Source organism: Mauremys mutica, chromosome 6, assembly GCF_020497125.1.
Source record: "Mauremys mutica isolate MM-2020 ecotype Southern chromosome 6, ASM2049712v1, whole genome shotgun sequence".
NCBI lineage: Eukaryota > Metazoa > Chordata > Testudines > Geoemydidae > Mauremys > Mauremys mutica.
Window position 1 is genome coordinate 23,993,101 of NC_059077.1, and position 19,329 is coordinate 24,012,429.

The 19,329-nt window shown below is 40.4% G+C and overlaps 1 protein-coding gene across 5 annotated transcripts; it reads right to left on the minus strand.

Annotated features, from left to right (window-relative positions):
- Positions 1–346: 346 nt before the first annotated feature.
- On the minus strand, positions 347–17,223 carry CAPSL (calcyphosine like). Of its 5 annotated transcripts, none has more exons than XM_045020838.1 (6): positions 17,152–17,218; positions 12,889–13,025; positions 11,417–11,594; positions 10,061–10,270; positions 7,735–7,838; positions 347–831 (listed from the first exon to the last, which is right to left on the minus strand). In XM_045020838.1, exons 2-5 carry the CDS (start codon positions 13,023–13,025, stop codon positions 7,737–7,739), a joined length of 627 nt encoding a protein of 208 aa, XP_044876773.1. In that variant the 5' UTR covers positions 17,152–17,218; the 3' UTR covers positions 347–831; positions 7,735–7,736. The 5 variants fall into 5 exon arrangements, with proteins under 5 accessions (XP_044876773.1, XP_044876772.1, XP_044876771.1 ...); XM_045020837.1 differs by having other exon boundaries at positions 347–1,117; XM_045020836.1 differs by having other exon boundaries at positions 347–7,838; positions 17,119–17,223.
- Between the last annotated feature and the right edge of the window lie 2,106 nt (positions 17,224–19,329).

Here is a 19,329-nt window from a genome sequence, read left to right on the forward strand (position 1 = left end):
ATTTACCATAACTATAGCCCCTATCTTCAATATGCTTATGCCTATTGGTAACTTTACACATGTGACTAGTCCCATTGAACTACTCACATGCTAAGGTATTTACAGGGTTGGGGCTCATGTTTGTAAAACATAATGTACATTTGTCTATACTGGATTAAACAGATGGGATTTGATAGCTAATTTGTTCTTTGTTTTATGCATTTGTTGTTTCGGTTGCAGGCTTTTGAGGCTATCTTTTTAAACTTGTCAAAATGTTATACAACGGAAACAGTAAACATAATCATTCAAAATTATTTCAGAGTCAAATAAACTCCTTATTATGATGATCAGTAAATAGACCAAAATATTACAAATTAGTGCTTTTATATACATCAGGAATATCTGCATTACAAATCTAATGCATGGCCCTACAACAGACAAGGGATTACACTGAAAATGCAATTGCAAACTTCAGTAGATTACCACAGCTCCCAGCTCACTCAGTTCTTTTGACTGTCATTAAGCCCTGCTTCTTAATTGCCTGTCATGAGCCCTCCACTGAAAATATTAAAGCATATACAAGGGTTGAGTTAATTGGGAAACCGCTGATTTTGCAGGTGCAATGTCATTGCATGTTTCTGAAAATCTAGCCCAAGGAATCAGCTGAAAAAAAATCAAACCCACACTGAACTCCTGAAAAACATTGCACTTCTTTATCGTCTCTGATGCAAAAAGTAGTAATAGCAAAAATCATAGTTTCCAGGATTTCATCATCATTAGATTGAAGTAGGCATCACTATCCACAGACGCACTAACTCCAGCGTAATAGTTCAAAAACTCATCTTTTGTCACCTAAAACCAAGAAAGCCAAAGTTAATTATTTGCCACACTGCCACCATACACTGCTATCGACCAAATCAGAAAGTTTAACACATTCCAAAAATGTTTTAAACGTTTGATTAGTATCGTTCAGCTATGTCTGATTATGTCCAATTGTCAACTATTTCAATATTGAAATTCATTGTTACTGGCAACATTTGCTTGCCTGCAAAAATCTCTGGTATCACATAGGCATCAAAATTGAGAGTCTGAAACACTCCCAGTTCCTACAGTGAGAACTGGAGCAGGATCCTTTGTCCTGAAATGATGAATATGAGAAAAGTTATCAGATGTTATTAACCACAGCAAGATAGGAATCAAATTCACTACTCAGACATCACAATAGAGTAAAGTGTTCCAGTAGTAATGCCACCACCAGCAGGCATCTGGAGAAGAAATGACAAGAATAGAACAGCAACCTGGTACCTTTCAAAAGGAGCAATTAAGAAAAAATATATTTTAGAAAGATCTTAAGAACTGAAATTACAGTATAAAACTAGAGCTGGTTGAAATTTTTTTTCCCCGAAAAATAATTTAGACAAAAATGAAAAAAATAATCAGCACAAATTCATATACTGAAAAATGTTGGCCAAAACCCAAAATATTTTGGTTTTTAGCCAAAATATTTGTTTTTTGGTGTTTTTTTGTTTTGTAACAAAAATATCATTTTTTTCCTGTGGAAAGCAGACACTTTTCATAAATATTTCAATTAGTCAAACCCCCCCCCATTTTGAATACTAATGGGATCCTGCCACCATTCCTCAGGCAGAACTTCCACTGATGTCAATGGGAGTTGTGAATGCGGATCAATAGCAAAGATGTGCCCCTGTTCATTTAGAAAAGGATTCTCCTTATTCAGGGCTAGGTTCAATATAAAATGTACAGTGCTGGATTTTTAAAGGTATTTTGCTGCTAATTCCTATTGAAAGCAATGTGAATTAGGCACCTATAGACCTTTACAATCTGGCCCACAATGCCTAAGCTTCTACATCAAGGGTGTGATCCATGGAGGTACATTGGAGCCTGTCACAGGTTTAGGCACCACTGTAGTCTACCACTGCCTAACCCTGTATGCACCTAAACTCATTTGGCACCTACGTTTTTGCAGTAAACATTCTCTAGACACACATGGTTTTTGCTTCTGAGCATGCATGCCACTGACTCAATCTAGGCATCTGTGCACCTATCTCCAGCTTAAGCCCCAGAGCAATTCGCAAACTGGGAAAGACAGGCATTTGGCAGCCTAAGTCACATGCAGGGGCCTGATCTGGTAGGTGTGGTCAGAGGCTGCCTAGTGAATCGAATCCCTCAAGTCAGTGCACACAAAACGAGTGAGGCAGGGGCGCTTATGGAACATTCTGATGTGGGGCTCTCTCAATCTCTCCTATTGAAGTTGTTCCACTTTAGTCAAGCCATTGAAAAATTAAATATTAATTGGGCCAGTGAAAGAGTTAGAATGACTATAAGCTAGTAGTTAGAGCACTCACCTGAGAGGTGACAGATCCCTGTTCACATCCCTTTTCCCCCCTCATGTTGGGGGGACTTGAACTCAGGGTCTCCCATATCTTGGGTGAATAGCTAACCAGTAAGCTAAAGGTTTTAAGGGAGAGCCACCTCTGACCCCCTCCCCCACCTTTGCTATTTTATTTCAGGCCCTACATGCATTTAGCCACCTATCTTCCCCTGATTCACCAATAGTAAGCAGAGATAGTCACTTCCCTGCAGCCTGGACTTCAGGATTTAGCACACAACCCTCTGGTCAGGGCTGGATTTCCAATTAGGCACAGTAGGCACGTGCCTAGGGGCGCCGGCGTTCTGCGGATGCCTTACCTCTCGAAAACTGTGCAACACGAAGGGGGCAGGTGCTAAAGATGCTGTGCCTTGGGGTGTGTAAGGTGTACATCCGGCCCTGCCTCTGGTTAGGATCTCCCACTGGCAAGCTTAGGCTGCTCCCCCCAGCATGCAGCCTTTCTGGATTGCATTTTTAGCTGCCTCTCTCTCTCCATTCACTGTATAGGAGCCTAGGTGCCTAATGCAGGCTTTGTGGATTGTAGGGCTGTTTCTCTAATTTTCTAGACACCTAATAGTTAGGTGCTGCGATGCGTAACATCATGATGCTTACATCCTTTTGTGGCTCTGGGCCCATTTACTGCTATAGAATTGTTTTTCAGTTACCAAAGGTATTGAAGCTACAAAATGAGGACAGACACGTGCATGGAGTCAAGTGGCAGGTCACAGCTTTTATTAAACTTTTAACACAAGGCAGGGGTACTACCCACTCATCACCCACACTCTCCTATACCAGGCATTTAATTGGTTCCAGTGGAGGGGGTTACAGGGCTCCCTATCATATAACCTATCACAGACACCAAGTTTACAAGCCTCCTTATCATATAACCCATAATGCAGGGTAGGTTCACCTGAGTGACTAGCTTGGTCACTTCCCTTCCCAAATCCTACCACACTGCCTGGTATCACAATTCCTGTCCAATCCATTCCCTCACATCCTGGAGCCCTACGTCAGTACCTGCTGGTCCCACGGCTTCGGCGGACCTCCCGCAGGCGTGCCTTGCCATGCTTGGGGCGGCAAAATGCCTAGAGCCGTCCCTGGTACCTGCAACTGACACATGTACTCTCTCATCTCCGAAAACTTCTGGCCAATTGTAATGGATCTCCCTATGCTATATCACTGAACCACTGTGTCCAGGAATATTTGGTGACCTCTCTACTGTCTGCTATCAGCCACCAGGGCCTTTGCATCAGCCACAGACTGCTAGGAAATCCTTTTTCTCCCAACCTTACCTCCTGAACTGGATGCAAGGAGTGGATGAAGTTTGAGCCACTACGATGGGTCCACACCAGCTAAGGCTTTCCATGGGCAGGGGAACTCTCTACCGGTTTGATCTGCCAGTTTTAAAGCAGCTTTGTGTGAGGAGACTAGCACAAAGGTGCCCAAACAGAGTCAGATTCTCAGTCTGCATACAGGAATATGTTTAGTTACCCAATTGTTCAGAAGTTAATTACCTTGAACCAGGAGCATGCTTATGATTTACATATTAACTGCAGGCTTCATGCGGTTAATGTGAATTAAACAAGGATTTGAGCATATCAGCCCAAATGTTTCACACTCTCTCCTTATCCCTACCCTGCAATGCCCCCCGCCCCCCAACCAAACTAACAAAGAGGAAAAACTAAGTGGAAGTTTCAATATTGTTGAGGAGTTACGGCCTATGACAAGTCAGTCAATTAAGACCCAAGGATCAATGGGAGAATTCTGACTCCAAACCTGCATGTGCTGGGGCTCCCATGTGGATGACTAGCTTCTCAATGCAATTTCCGATTCCTCCCACACAGCAGGTGGAATGGCTTGTTTAGCAGCTCAGCTCACTACCCCGACTGCTCTATTTCCTTATCATTCTCGTCTCTGCCAGAGGTACAAGGTGAAGAATGAAAGTTCATTCTGCCTGCACTAGCATTAACTCCTGCTGTGTTTTTTGCCTGTAAAACCATTTGTCCCTGGGGAATATGCTCTGTGGAGCGGCTGCTCCCTGGATCTCTACCTTTCACACACAAGGGGAGCTCAAACACATGGTCCTTGTTTGCACCAGCGGGCTCCTATGGGCTCAGGCAGAGGGAGGGGAGCTGCTGCTTCTATGAATCAGTGTAACGTGGCCAGAAGTCCTGCTCCTTTGTCCCCTGCACAGACTGGAGGGGACCACAGAGCTCATTGTTTACAATGGTTTTCAACTGTGGCTTGTGTTCCAATTTAGGATTTTATGCTGCCCTTGATCCACATGCGTCACTCCTACTGACATCAGTGGGCGTTCCATATATCGATTGAAAATGCTACATGCATCAGACTAAGTTGTTCCCCACAATTTATACCACCCGGTGTAGCTTGAGTGTCATGATCAGAAATGAGAAATCATCCCATCGAACAAAGTGCGAAATCACATTTTAGAATTTTACAGCTATCCCTGTTTACAGTACAGCATACAACAGTGCTAGAGACTGCTGCTGGCTCCATGCATATAGCATTATCTATAACGGCATCTGAGACCTGACTCAACCCTTAGGTCCATCCTGCCTTTGACCTACGCACTGAACTTCTGTTAAAGTCAATGCAAGTTTTGCCCATGGGTCAATGGTGGCAGTGTCTGGTCCTTTGTATATAACTTTTTCAATTTAGCCGCCAATGTGCTATGCTTGTTTGTATGATTTTGCATACCTGCAATTAAAACTATATTTGTTATAGTAGAGATCCCCATTGAATTCTACTATATTTGCTAGAGGGTAAAAAATATTTCAGCTCAGCTCTTTCCCCCACCCTGCATACAATGGACCTTTTCTTGCAGTTACAAGTTTTGTTGTAAAAAGCGGACTGAGGGCCTGATTCTACTGAAGTGAATGGGAACATTGCCAGAGGGATTAAAATCAGTAACAGTTCCATGGAAGTATTCAGGGTTCTTTATTCACGTATAATGACTTCCAGAAAAGAGTGTGTGGCAGGGGAGGGACCATAGAATCATAGAATACCAGGGTTGGAAGAGACCTCAGGAGGTCATCTAGTCCAACTCCCTGCTGAAAGCAGGACCAATCCCAGTGGCCCAGAATTTATGTACAGAGAATCCAAAGGGAGATCAGCTGGTTTTCAGCCTATTGCAATAGTGGCCACAGAGTCCTGCTGTCTGCAGAATGGGATGTACCAATTCTGTCCCTGTTCACCTCACTCACTTCCCTGCACAAAGTTCCGTTACTCGGGGTTGGTGCAGAAAAAGGGAAATCTAATCTCAAAGTAGTGATCTTTCATTAATCACAACGGTTTTGATCCTTTGCTCCCTGAAGTCAATGGCAAAGTTCCCACTGACTTTAATAGTGTATGATCAGGGACAATACATTTTGCAGTGTCAGAGCTTTTCATCCATTTACAAAGAAAAAATTGCGTTTGAAAAGGCATATTGCACTTGGCCTTGAATAAATGTTAGAATTTCATATGGTTAGTATTAAACAGACAAACTGGTCAAGAGTTAAGGTTAGTAAGACAAAACTTTTCACTTCACTTGATTAAATGTCAGCACAACAGATCACTGTGGATTTTGGGAGTCTTTAGATATGGCATATGCCAGAGTGGGATCATTTTTCACTTTGTGACTCTCTCAGCCCACTAATGTTACATCTTTATTTAAAATGTGCAAGGTAGATAATATACCTGTTACAGAACCAATAAATAAATTAATAAGAAAGTGGCTACATATAACTGCCAGCATGTGAAATGGCACATGTATTATTCATGTACCATGCACCTTTCCACTTCATGTACATGAATTTATTTGTTGGTCCACAACAGCATCACATTATGTAAAGAGCCCTCATTCCTTGATGACACATATTATCTAATCAAAATAATTTCCCTTTCCATTCACACCAACTTCCATAGTTATTAATATATGCAAGTGTGCAGAGCCTTACCGGATCAAGGAAAACACTGAGATTGCACAGCCTGTGGTGAGGAATTCCAGATACCTACTCTTGTGATGACAGGTCATATTTAAAAAAAATAGCAAGTGTGTATCCCATAAGGCCAGGTTTCCAAACAGCTCAAGGCCAGATTTTAGAGTGCTCAGTAGCTACTAACTGCCATTGTAACATTTAAGGTTAGATTTTCAAAAATCATACACTGAACTTTTGAAAATCAGGCCACTTAGTTTGGTATGTAAATAAGAGCAGAGCTCTTGAAAATCTAGTGCCACTTCTGGGTGCTAAGCGCTTTTAAAAATGTGGCCTATAGGACTTTTTTTTGGCTCTGAACATGGCTCAATTTGTTGTCAAAACCTTGAGTCTTTTACTAAGGATTGAGAGATTGAAAACACAAGTATATGACACTTTCACAAATTAATTGGAGTAAATCCTGCTCCGTGTAAACCATTTACATGACAACAATTTACTCTGGGACAAACTGACAAGAGAAATGAGAAAAGGAAACAAAGCGAGGATAACTAGCGGAAGTATGGCTTTCAGACAGGCCCCTTCTCTTACCATCCCTCTTCTCACAGGTAGCTGACCAGACATCAGCTCTCACAGACACTGACATGGCAGAAGAGTCCTATTATCTCTTCCAGTTAACTAATGTCCAGTCTTTTTCAGCAGCAAAGCCAAGAAAAATTAAGATTCTAAAGTTCTTTAGTTCATAAAAAATTCCCAGGAGAAGTAGCTTAGTAATATGTATAGTCTTTCAGTTTAGGTCCAGCATAGACACTGGAGCACTGGTAGGTATTCCAATTACACAGTTAAGAGAACATTGTAAAGCATCTATGCCCACCGGTGACTTTGATAAGAGAAACAGTAAACAGGTGGTCCCAGAGAATGGGAAGAAAGTCAAGAAACAAAGGAATAGAAGGAAAAAGAAGGAAGACAAATCTATGGAGTTTTAGGACAGTATACATGCTACAAAAATGCCTACACATTTATACACTGAGTATATACATCCCAGAATCCTCTGCTCTGGTGCTATGGTACCTTCTTTGAAGCACAGCTGCCTAACGTGAATTTGGGGACAAACTTGGGAACAAAAGGAGCCTAACACATGTCTGAGGAGAAACATGAGAGAAGAAACAACATAGATAAGGGGAGCAGTAGGAAAAGCAAGGGGCGTGATTATTGGCAGGGCTGCCAAATCTCTTAGCCTATGATGTGCATCAGCTCAGCATGGTCCTGCCAAAGCAATGTGGTAGAGTGAGTATTGTCTCTTCTGATATACTGAAATCAGCACAGTGACTACAAGGTACTATTATGGGAAACGTGACCATATTATTGTGCACATATTTAATCATGTGGAGCTAAGAAGATGGAAATAAAGTCTTGTTTCCTTAATCGTACAGTTAGAATTTCCAAGCATTTCTCATCATGATAATGAAATAGACATCAGTGTCTATTGAAGCGCTGACTCCTGCATAGTAGTTCATGAATTCTTCTGTTGTAACCTAAAGTAGAAAATTTTAAAACAGAAAAGGAAACCTTCATTCTTCATGTCATAACACATACATACTATATGTAAATAAACATCTGTAAATAAGCAAAATTTAAGCCATATACTGTACACCTTGTGCTTCAAGTTATCTTGCATTAGGAAGGCACCTAAGACAGGAGGGAAAATGAAGAAGATGGAACTCCTTCAGCAGTAGAAAGTCCTAAAATGTAGGGTCCTGTTTTCTAAGTGAACCTATTTAAAATGAGTTATCTTCCCTGAAAACTGAAAGATAGAATCAGTGAAGCTGTGGTCCTTCAAAAAGACAAGTATTGCCATGTAATTTTCTCATTGACTCATCTGATTTTGGACAGCAAATTCATTACATTGTAATGAATGAATTGGAATGGGTTCCTGGTGCTATTGGGAGATTGTAGTTTTATATCCATTTATCAAGCTAAAGATGCCATTCTTTCGAGTAGCTCTGACTAAGAGAGAGAAAGTGTTTAGCTGAGTTTTGTTTATTTTGATATGCATTTCTGGATTGAAACCATTTACAAAAGCAACTAGTCTACCTGTCCACTTTTTAAATTGGCATGACCTTTTATATGTGGAGAAATATTATTCCAATTCTTCATTTATATAAATTGCATAGTTTTAATTTTTGGACCATTTATACAGTACTTTGAATAAAGCTATTATACAAAAAGATATCTCCCAGTCATTGGTCCCGTCTTGTGTTTGGGAGACACCTAAAATGATTCAATAACTGGGGGAGCTGGACCTTAAAGCCTGTTCCGCTTATTATAAACAGGCATCCAGCTTCCCAAGCCTGGCTGACTCAGCAAGACTGTGGTGCTTTTGCTAAGGTGATTTTTATCTGAAGCTCAGTACTAAGGCACATTGGCTAAAACAAATTAGTTCTGCTCACTAAGCCAGACATTCTTGCCAGCTCCATTATATGAATCTCGCTTATCTCAAACCACCTGTTAACAAAAACAAGTCTAGGTCCCCGCTGCTAACGTCAGGGTACACGTCCTTGTTCCAAATAACAGGAGGCTTTGGATAACTGAGGTGAAGCTCCATGAATTTACATCAGTGGTGTGGCTTAGATCAGACTCCAACTCCAAGAGGTCAAGTTTGTTGTTGAGAAGGACCTGTGGTCTAGTGGATTAGGTATAAGACTTGGAAACAAGAGATGCAAGTTCTGACACTGACTTTTCTATGACCTTGAGCTTTGGTAAAGTAGGAACAATTATATTTACTTCCTAAATATGCTCGTATGTTGAAAGTGTTTATAAAGTGCAAAAAACATTGTGAAGGCCAATTAGTGGCACAGGTGGTAACAGAAATCCGAACTCTGGTTCCAATTCAGGAAAGCACTAAAGTACGTGCATAAGTCCATCTCCTTATTCATGACTGACTTCAATGTCATTTTACCTCAATGGGATTTAAGCACATGCTTAAAGCTAAGCACATGCATAAATGCTGTCCTGAATAGGGATGCTTTCCTGAATCTGGGACTCTGTGCTTAAACTAGACGATGCATTGTAGTTTTTTTTAGCAGGTAGAGAATCTTCTCCTCACAAGGGGTTTTAAAATCAAGCTCTATGTATTGGCAATGATTGAACTTTTCTTAATTATGTAGTGTGCTGTTGGCCTGAGGTGGAATGCATAGTCTGATGCCATATCACATTATTTGCAAATCACTCACAAGTAACTACAACAATATCCCAAATCCTACAATTTGCATATGGTCAAATTTTGTTCTATATGCAGCGGGCTTGGGGTGTGACAGAGGCAGGCTGGAGAGGTGAGATCAGTGGATCTGCTGCTACATGATACCACCAACCATTGGCACGGATAGAGCACAGGTACAAAAGCAGCTGCAGAGTGTCTCCATTCCAATCCTTCACCCCAGGTACAGAGCCCTGACTCAATGAGTGCAGAACACAGGATTTAGCCCACTATACTTTGATTGCCCAAATTATTAAAAAAGATAGGTCTCTGCATTAAAAAAGCAGTTGGGTATTAATGAAGGGAAAGAAATAAAAACATTATCCTCATGGCAGTACATCCATTTTACTATTAATCTAAAGGATGTATCAATAAGCATGGCACAGATGCACTGTACATGCTTTTAAAAATTGTTGGATATCGGGCTTGTTTTCACACATAATAATTTTAGTTGTGCATCCAGTGGAGCACCCTTCAATTACCTTGGGCTATTCCACTTACCTTCCCATCTTTCTCATATGGTGAATCAAAGTTATCTAGAAAGGATCTAAAAACTTGATCTTCTGTCCATTCTCCATTCTGATATTTGGGATGATGCTTTGCATTATACACCCCCCGTAAGTCTTCAATGGTTACAATACCATCACCGGTTTTGTCAAACTTCCTAAACGCTTGCATGATGACCTCTTTTCTGGCATTAGACATTGGAGGCTGAAAGCAGATATTAACAGATTAATCCTATGTCTCTCTGCTGTCTGTCCAGTTTCAGCTTCAAGCTTTGCTGCTGCTGTTACTAGTAAACATACTTTCATAGAGCCTAGGACATGGGGTGCACACATAAATGCTACCCAGAGAAGAGTGTGACCGTCATCCTGTTAGACAAGTACTTGAGACAGGAAGTGCAATTCACCATTGACTAAATCAGGGGTAGGCCACTTATGGCACGCATGCCAAAGGCAGCACGCAAGCTGATTTTCAGTGGCACTCACACTGCCCGGGTCCTGGCCACCGGTCCGGGGGGCTCTGCATTTTAATTTAATTTTAAATTAAGCTTCTTAAACATTTTTAAAACCTTATTTACTTTACATACAACAATAGTTTAGTTATTTATTATAGACTTATAGAAAGAGACCTTCTAAAAATGTTAAAATGTATTACTGGCACGCAAAACCTTAAATCAGAGTGAATAAACGAGGACTCAGCACACCTCTTCTGAAAGGTTGCCAACCCCTGGACTAAATAGTGAAACTGACTGTACTCAGACAAAGATGGAGAAACAAAGGTAAATCTATCAAACGGTAGAGAAACAAACTGAAAAACCAGGTAAAAATGTTTTTTAGAATATCTTTCTGTTCTCTCCTTCTTAGATGTCACTTGTAACAACAATAGATATAAGAGATCTCTGGTTTTACATTTGTATTTTGCAGTATTTACAGGCCCAAACCAAGATAAGGCCCCTGTCGTGCTAGGCACTGTATGAACACACGCAAAGAGAAGACCATGCTGCCTTAATGAGTTTACAGCATAAGCAGACAAACAAGAATTATCATCCCCATTTCAGAGAGGGAACTGAGACCTAGAGAGAGTAAGTGATTTTCCCAAGAAAGTCTGTAGTAAAGCCCTGGAACTGAATCCCAGCTCCCAGTCCAGAGACTGACCCACAAGACCACCTTTTCTTTCTCATTTTTAGATGGAAAATGAAATTCTTCAAACTGATGTTGTCCCTTTGATATTTCTGTAGCTATCGGTATTACTGATAAAATAGAACTGCATTGACCTAGTAATTGACTGTTCAGCTAGTCATGGAAGGCTTTTTCTCATTTAGCTAAAAAAAAAGCACATTGTTTGGAAACTTACTCTTAACGTTACAAGAAATTCATCAAAGTCTATTGTTCCGTTGCCATCTTTATCAAAGATCCTGAAAAGCTCTTGAGCTTCTTCCTTGTCTATCATTACGGCATAATCATTTAACCCTTTCAAGAATTCTTTGAAATCAAGGGTTCTGTTTTGGTTGTCATCCATAATCCGAAATACTCTGTGGAAAAACGTGTGTTTAAAATAAATAAAATGAAGAATGAGAGTAGCACAAGAGGCAGAACTTACATAGAAGAATGACAGTTTATTAGGACTAGAAAGGGACACCAGCACCTTATTGGGATAACATTTCCTCTTCCCAAAGTCTCTTCAGAGAAAAGAAGGGCTGCAGGTATTGAGATAGTAATGAGCAATGCCTGTCAATCAGCACTGCTTACCCCACCTAGCCAGTTTGGCAAGGCCTATTTTCCATTCCCTCTCTCTGAACATGAAATGTGACCTTCACAAAACACAAACTACTAAGTTCCACAGGGAAGATGTTTTACTTTTAAACAGGACTGCAGTAAAGGAAGTATACAAGTATTTTTAAAAATCCAACCCCAATATAATAATAATTATGATTGTATTGAAATTGAGCCATCTGGTAAATCATAGCTGTTGGGAATGGTTGAAAGAATTGTCAAACTCAGCTCAGATGGAGAAAAAACTATATCAGTGATGAAACAGAAAACTACATTAAAATTGGTGTCACATAGATGCAGTTGTGATATAACAGGACTCATACATGATGTAATTACTAAAAAACATTTTCAGATGAAATGACTTGAACAGGGTCACACAGGAAGTCTGGCCATGCACACAAGTCATTTTAGTTTCTCTTCCCCATCTGTAAAATGGGGATAATAATATTTCTTTTGTCTTTCTAGTCCACTTACATTGTGAGGTCATTAACTAATATACACATTTAACTAGTGCACACTGATCCTATGGCCATGCACTTTGGTCTAATGGCCTTACCTCATAGCCAAGCCCTGTCCCGTATCAAAATTTTAAATAGGAAAACAGAAGCTAAATGTGCAAAACAGGAAGCTTGTGGTCCAGACCATCAGCAGGTACAAACCAGTGTCATTTCACTGAAGAATAAGGATTTGGATCTGGCGCTTGTACCTTTACATCCCTTTGTTTTGATGTTGGTGATGCAGATGCTTGCATTAATTTCAATTCCTGGCTCTTTCCATTGCTTTCTTTTGTTTAGTTGGTTAGCTTTGTATTTTTATTGAAAAATCATTGAAGAAAAAAATAGTACTGGAGTTGCAGTTGCACTTCCCAAATCCAAACACCCTGAACTCTGGAGCATTTGAAATCCTGGCTCCATGAAAGTCTGTTGGAGTTTTGCCACTGACTTCAATCAATAGCTGATATTTTGCAGCTTAAGCCCATTTTAGCTATATTGATATAGCATCTTACTACTCAAATTCTTTGCTTTAATAATGTATTTGGCTTCCTGGATTTACCTGCCAAGTCCTTTGATGCCTGCAGACCCTCTTGCTAGACACTGCAGCCGAAGCCTCTCAATTGGGTCTGTGGTTTTGGCCAGATTTCTTTTGGCCTGGTCTGCCATGTCTCGGTCATGCCTCGCTGTACCAGGCATCTAGAACAAGAATTTCCCCCTTTAGCACAGATTCACAGAGCTGAAAAAGGCTTTATCTGATGGGCACTGATTACCAACTGTGGTCTTTAAAACATGTTCTTGAATACTGAAACCCATCTTACTCCCTTGGACTGCACAAATACTTCACTTGTAAGAGCTTTGTACTCGTTAATGAATTACTAGAAAGACTTTTGTGTCCATTTGATATTATCAGTCAAAAATATCATTGCACAAAACTGGAAATCAAATCTGCCCTTGGGAGGAAATGAACAGCAAGCAAGAGTCTGATCTATACTAACCATCTGCAAATGCTAGCTCACTCTGTGAGACAAATGACAACATAATGTAGCTGTGTGGTATGCTGCAAAAACCTACACAAATGCAGGCCATCCAGATGACTTTAATACTTCCACATGTGAGCAAATATTTAGCAATTGTATAGGATTGTAACAGGTCTCAGGTTCTGAGAGACCTGTGTAGAAATGCAAAGTTATTTCTACTAACTCTACCAGGCAGCCAAACCAGATGGATCCTACTAGTGTTACAAACCATTTCTTGTTCCAGGGATCCATTTCCAACATACCATAACAATCACACATACTACAACATTCATTACAAACGTCACACAATTCATAGATTTCAAGGCCAGAAGGGGCCATTATAAACATCTAATCTGACATCCTGCATTATACCTCACTCAATTTCTGCATCACGTCCAGAACTTCTGTTTTAGCTATAGCATATCTTGGATTAAAGACTTCAAGTGATGGAGAATCTACCATGTCCCCAGGTAAGTTGTTCCAATGGTTAACTACCCTCACAGTTAAAAATCTATACACCCTTATTTCCAGTCTGAATTTGCTTAGCTTCATCTTCCAATCATTGGATCTCATTATGCTTTTTCTGCTAGATTAAAGAGCTGTCTATTATCAGAAATCTGTTTTAGAGATTTTAGACCATAATTAAGTTACTTGTTAACCTTCTCTTGGGTAGGGTAACTAAACAGATTGAAATTATTAAGTCTCTCACTATAAGTCACGTTTTCCAGACCTCAAAACAATCTGTAGCTCTTTTTGGAACCTTTTCCAAGTTTTCAACAATCTTTTTGAAGTGTGGACAGAACTGGACACTGTATTACAGTAATGTTCACCCAAATGCCATATTCAGAGGTAAATCCACCTCCCAGCTCTTAACATTTATAGTTAAAAATACAAGTGCTAAATATTACTATTACTTGCAAGGCCTGCACACATTTACATAAACTCACAACACCGCAATTATCAACACATTTCATAAGGCTGAATAAATCAATTGTTTGAATTCTAGTCACAAAGATATTCTTCTACATAACTAACACATTACACTGAGAAAACACTTATATCTTGGATATGACTTACGTGTAATATAGGACGCTAGGACTATAGTCCTTTCAAAATCTTTACTGCACATTTAATAAACATATATCCAACCATCCTGCAGCATGTGTCCAGTAAAGAAGATGATGGTAAAAATGCCTGAACACTGTCTTCACTACTGCTTAGGCCATTGCTCGGACCAGTGCAGCTTCGTCATGCTGGTATATGGTGTAGACAAAGCCCTAAAGAGCTGTAGGAAGTGCACTTTTGTTGCCCTATTGAGGACTGTTGCTCTGCCTTTGGGAACCAATGGACATGCCTTCAGGAAGCCTGATTCTAAGTCACTACTAAGACATTAGCATGAGAGGAATTAAACAACTCCTTACTCTCCCATCCTCTCAAAATATTGCTTTCAACGTGCACTGCTACCTCCTAAAGCTTCCTTTCCATAGACTCCCAATATGTAGCAAATAAAACAACCTATCCTGTATTTGTTCAACTTAATGGCAACATTCTGCTTGACCTCAGTGGAAGCAGGATCTAGCACCAGATCTTTGAACGGACAAAAGTTATAAAGCCAAGTCACAGTAAAACAAAAAACCACCATCTTCTGAAAGACATGATCGCAGCAAAGCCACTACCCGATACTTAAAATAACTTATGTTTGAATGGGTGATGGGTGCAAATCCCCAAAAATAATATAAGGAATTTCATCCTGTGACCCATCATGGGGCATAGCAACAGTCTGATGAGGTGGGAGAAACACCTGAAAGATTTAGGACCACATCATACCATTTTGCAATAAATTGTGGTGCTTCCAAAATTAGACTCTCCGTGGGGAAAAGAAATTCCAGTCTCTCCCAGAGGCACCCCTCTGCAGACTGCCTGGCCTCGTCCCCAGTGTCAGCATGGCTTCTTCATGAGGCCACTCATATTGTGCCAACATTCTCCAGGTATACACTGGAGTGAGCATGGAGCAGGAGCGGATTTCGCTCAGGGAATTTCCAAGTGGGATGCATGCAGTAGAGTTGCTGCTTCCGCCCTTCACATTTCCTTCCCCTATTCTGTACCACTTTTCTCCTCTCTGACGGGGTAAGGATAGAGCACCATTAATTACTCTGCTCCCCAGACCTCTGCGGCACCTGAGGGAGTGCTAAAGCAGGTTTTCACAGACAAGCCAATCCAGTCTGGTGGTTACTGGAACACCCTTTGCAATCAGTGCCTTTAGACACAACCATCAGTAGAATTACACCAGGGATAAATCTGGCCCTTTTACATTCACAGCAGAAACTGGATTAAAGTAATATCACAGTAAAAACTGATCAAACGAATAATAAACATGACAACTTAGGCCATGAACCTGCAATTGGAGACACTGATATGGACCCTATGTCCATGTGATTCCCACTGAGGTCTATGCAGAGGCAGAGTCCATGGTAGTGAATCTGATGGCAGGATCAGGACCTTACGCTGTACATCTTGTTTCACTTGTTTTGTTCCATAGTAGCATAGAGAAGGATAGGAAAGCCCTTCTAATTCAGAGTCCAGACCCTTTATGGGTCAGAGTTATTCCCTATGGTAGATCTTCCAGTCCCACTCAGTAGTATGACCTCTTTCTGCAGAGGTGATGAATTCACAGCCTTCTAGATATTTCAAAAAAATCACATGACTGCTGCAATACTGCTTCCCTGATGTAGCACATAGAACAAAAAGGAGTAACAGAGCATGCAAGGATTTATGAGTAACAACTTTATTATCCTAGAGTTCCAAAGGTTAAAAATATGCATGATTACTAAAAGATTTAGTGACTATATACACTTTAGACATGCTAAACAACAGCTCTACAGGTGCCTTATAAACAAGCATTAATAGCCATTGAAAAAGCAAGGAAAGGTCATTATACTAATCTCATATGTCTTTGCTTCCTACCCCAACTGTACAACATCATCAGCTGTCTCCCATAAGAAAAGGGCGACCTGGTCATTGATTTGTTTAATTCCTTACCATTAAACAGAGGTTTGTATTGAATAATTGCTGAAGTTTTTAGCAATTACAGTTGCCTGAGTTAACTTTTTACTAGCTATGGTGCTTCACATAGGATGGTCAGAGTAAAAATAAATTAAGATTTATTTTTATTGTAAAAATAAAAATGAAATTTCAGGCTGGGTTTTTCAAAGAAACTTTAAGGAGTTAGACACCCAAATCCCATTGAAATATAATGAAAATTGGATGCTTAACCCCCTTAGAGTCATAGGTTTAAGACCAGAAGGAACAATTAGATCATTTAGTCTGAAATCCTGTATATCACAGACCATTACTTTTCACCCAGTTACCCCTATATTGAGCCCAACACAACCCTTTAAAAACCCCTGCCTTATTTCTTGGAAAAACTCAAAAGTGCATGGTATGAAAGGTGAAAAAACACATCATTCTTTGGACTATAATAGTGCCCACAAGGTGCTAGTTTCTGTCAAAACACAATTACACACCCTCCCTGCCCCCGAGTCTCAATCCATGGAGATTTAACAGCTCAAACTTGAGCCACTCTCTTTTGTTTGTTTGCTTTTCCTATAGCACTCCTACAAATAATCTGAACGTCAAAACCTCGTAACTGTTTGCCAAGTTTCTTACTTGTCACTTTAAAAGCATGATTTTCTGAAACCACAGACTCTCATATAATTGCAATGTTTGAATTCCCCAGTCCCCCTACCTTAAAATTCCTAAATTAAATTCTTTACCTTTAACGTTAATCTGTAACCTGTTACTTCTACCTGAAACTATGGACGCTCTCTTGTTCAGCTTGGGAAACTGGTCCTGTCTCTCTCCCCACCACCTCCTCCTTCTCTCCTCCAGGTCACACCCCTGTTGCTTTGATTGGGTAGCTCATGGTAACAGAAGCAGGGCCATAGAAAGCTCCCAAACTGACTGGAGGGATTCCTTGTCCATCTATCTCATTTTACTTGTTTACATATCCCAGCCCCCACTTTTTCAGGAGCTTGGAGTTTACCATCCTGTGTTTCCAAGGAGACGTTGGTCGCTGTGACAGGCCAAACCTTCCCTTACTGACTGAGCCACCAGCTAGGAGTACTTGTGCTGTGTCGATGTTGTGTGATTAGCAGATTGTTTGTTTTGTTTTTTCTTTCTGTCTTCTAAATTGCCTCACCCTTCTCCTTTCTGCCCATGCTGGCAGTATGCAGATCTTCCTGCAGCATATGGATTAACAATGGAGGGTTTGACTCCATTTTCTTTGCCCATCCAGATTCCCTATTTAATAAAAGGGTTATGAAGATTACAAGATAGTGCTTTATCTAAACGTGCATTTGTAAAAAATTGTATCTATTCAAGACTTAATATGATTCAAAAAAACTCACTGTTGTAATTCCTGCGTCCAAATAAGATGAGAGAAAGTAGTGAAGAATTAGTCATTTTGGTTCCACAAAAATCAAGGTACAGATGTATTCTCTGCAGTAGATTATTTCACTAGTTCCAAGAATCATTCAAGAAGAATCTGTATAAGGAAATCATGGGATTTCATTAATCCACTGAAAAAAGAAAACTGAAAAGACAAAATTTGATATGATACAAAATCATCATGCTCTGTTCCATTTAGATACAATTATTCTATTTACAGTAAGTTACAGTAGAGACCTATTGTTTGGAAAATAAATCAACTCAGTGAACCAGATCAAGCAATATTATATTTGGGGACTGATAGACTCCTGCAATAGCTTCTTGAACCCCCCAAAACTTCCACTGAAGGCAATGCATGCCATTTAAAGTCAATGCAAGGGTGGGATGTGTAAGGAGTGGAGGATCAGACTTTTAAGAATGAATTACCAGAGCAGAAAATTATTTAGGCTGCTTGGATGAACACTAGTGTGATGACTTTTGCATCCTGACAGATAGTTTGTCCTTCATCAGCATGTACATCCTGATACCAAGCTACATGATATGTAAGACTTAAAAATATGCCTTTTTTTTTCACTTGCCAATAGATTTTAAGTTATTGTGTAGCCAGGAAGCAATGCACATTTAATCATTCACTGGTTAGAAAAACATTGATTCTAAGTCAATGTAAAACCCTTTTTTAATCTTTAGCCTCCATGAGAGCTCTGGATTTATTTTTATATTTATCTTCTGGGAATACGACAGAGGAGAAAACCTCTAAAGGAAGATTCATTTAGCTGCAACAGTACTAGGAATGCCCCCAAATGGCTTCAAGCATGTGCTGCATGTGAATGAAGTATCAAAGCAAAAGCATGAGTTAAAAGGTAAAGAGACAGACTAAGATTTAAGTCCAGACTTTCTGCTGGTGACTCTATACCCTGGTCTACACTACGAGTTTAGGTCGAATTTAGCAGCGTTAGATTGATTTAACCCTGCACCTGCCCACACGATGAAGCCATTTTTGTTGACTTAAAGGGCTTTTAAAATCGATTTCTGTACTCCTCACCGACGAGGGGATTAGCACTGAAATTGACCTTGCTGGGTCGAATTTGGGGTAGTGTGGATGCAATTCGACAGTATTGGCCTCCAGGAGCTATCCCAGACTGCTCCATTGTGACCACTCTGGACTGCACTCTCAACTCAGATGCACTGGCCAGGTAGACAGGAAAAGCCCCGTGAACTTTTGGATTTCATTTCCTGTTTGACCAGCGTGGCAAAGTGATCAGCACAGGTGACCATGGAGTCCCAGAATCATAAAAGAGCTCCAGCACGGACCAAACGGGAGGTACTGGATCTGATCACTGTATGGGAAGAGGAATCCGTGCTATCAGAACTCCATTTCAGAAGACGAAATGCCCAAATATTTGAAAAAAAATCTCCAAGGGCATGAAGGACAGAGGCTATAACAGGGACCCACAGCTGTGCCGCGTGAAACTTAAGGAGCTCAGGCAAGCCTACCAAAGAACCAGAGAGGCAAATGGCCGCTCCGGGTCAGAGTCCCA

What these genes read in the sequence shown, in the direction of transcription:
- CAPSL (XM_045020836.1), bottom strand. Translation starts at nt 13,025, where the DNA reads ATGCCTGGTACAGCGAGGCATGACCGAGACATGGCAGACCAGGCCAAA. An exon ending in GGCATCAAAGGACTTGGCAG is followed by an intron (nt 11,595 to 12,888) that starts GTAAATCCAGGA and finishes GTTTTTCCACAG; the next exon opens with AGTATTTCGGATTATGGATG. An exon ending in AATTTCTTGTAACGTTAAGA is followed by an intron (nt 10,271 to 11,416) that starts GTAAGTTTCCAA and finishes ATCTGCTTTCAG; the next exon opens with CCTCCAATGTCTAATGCCAG.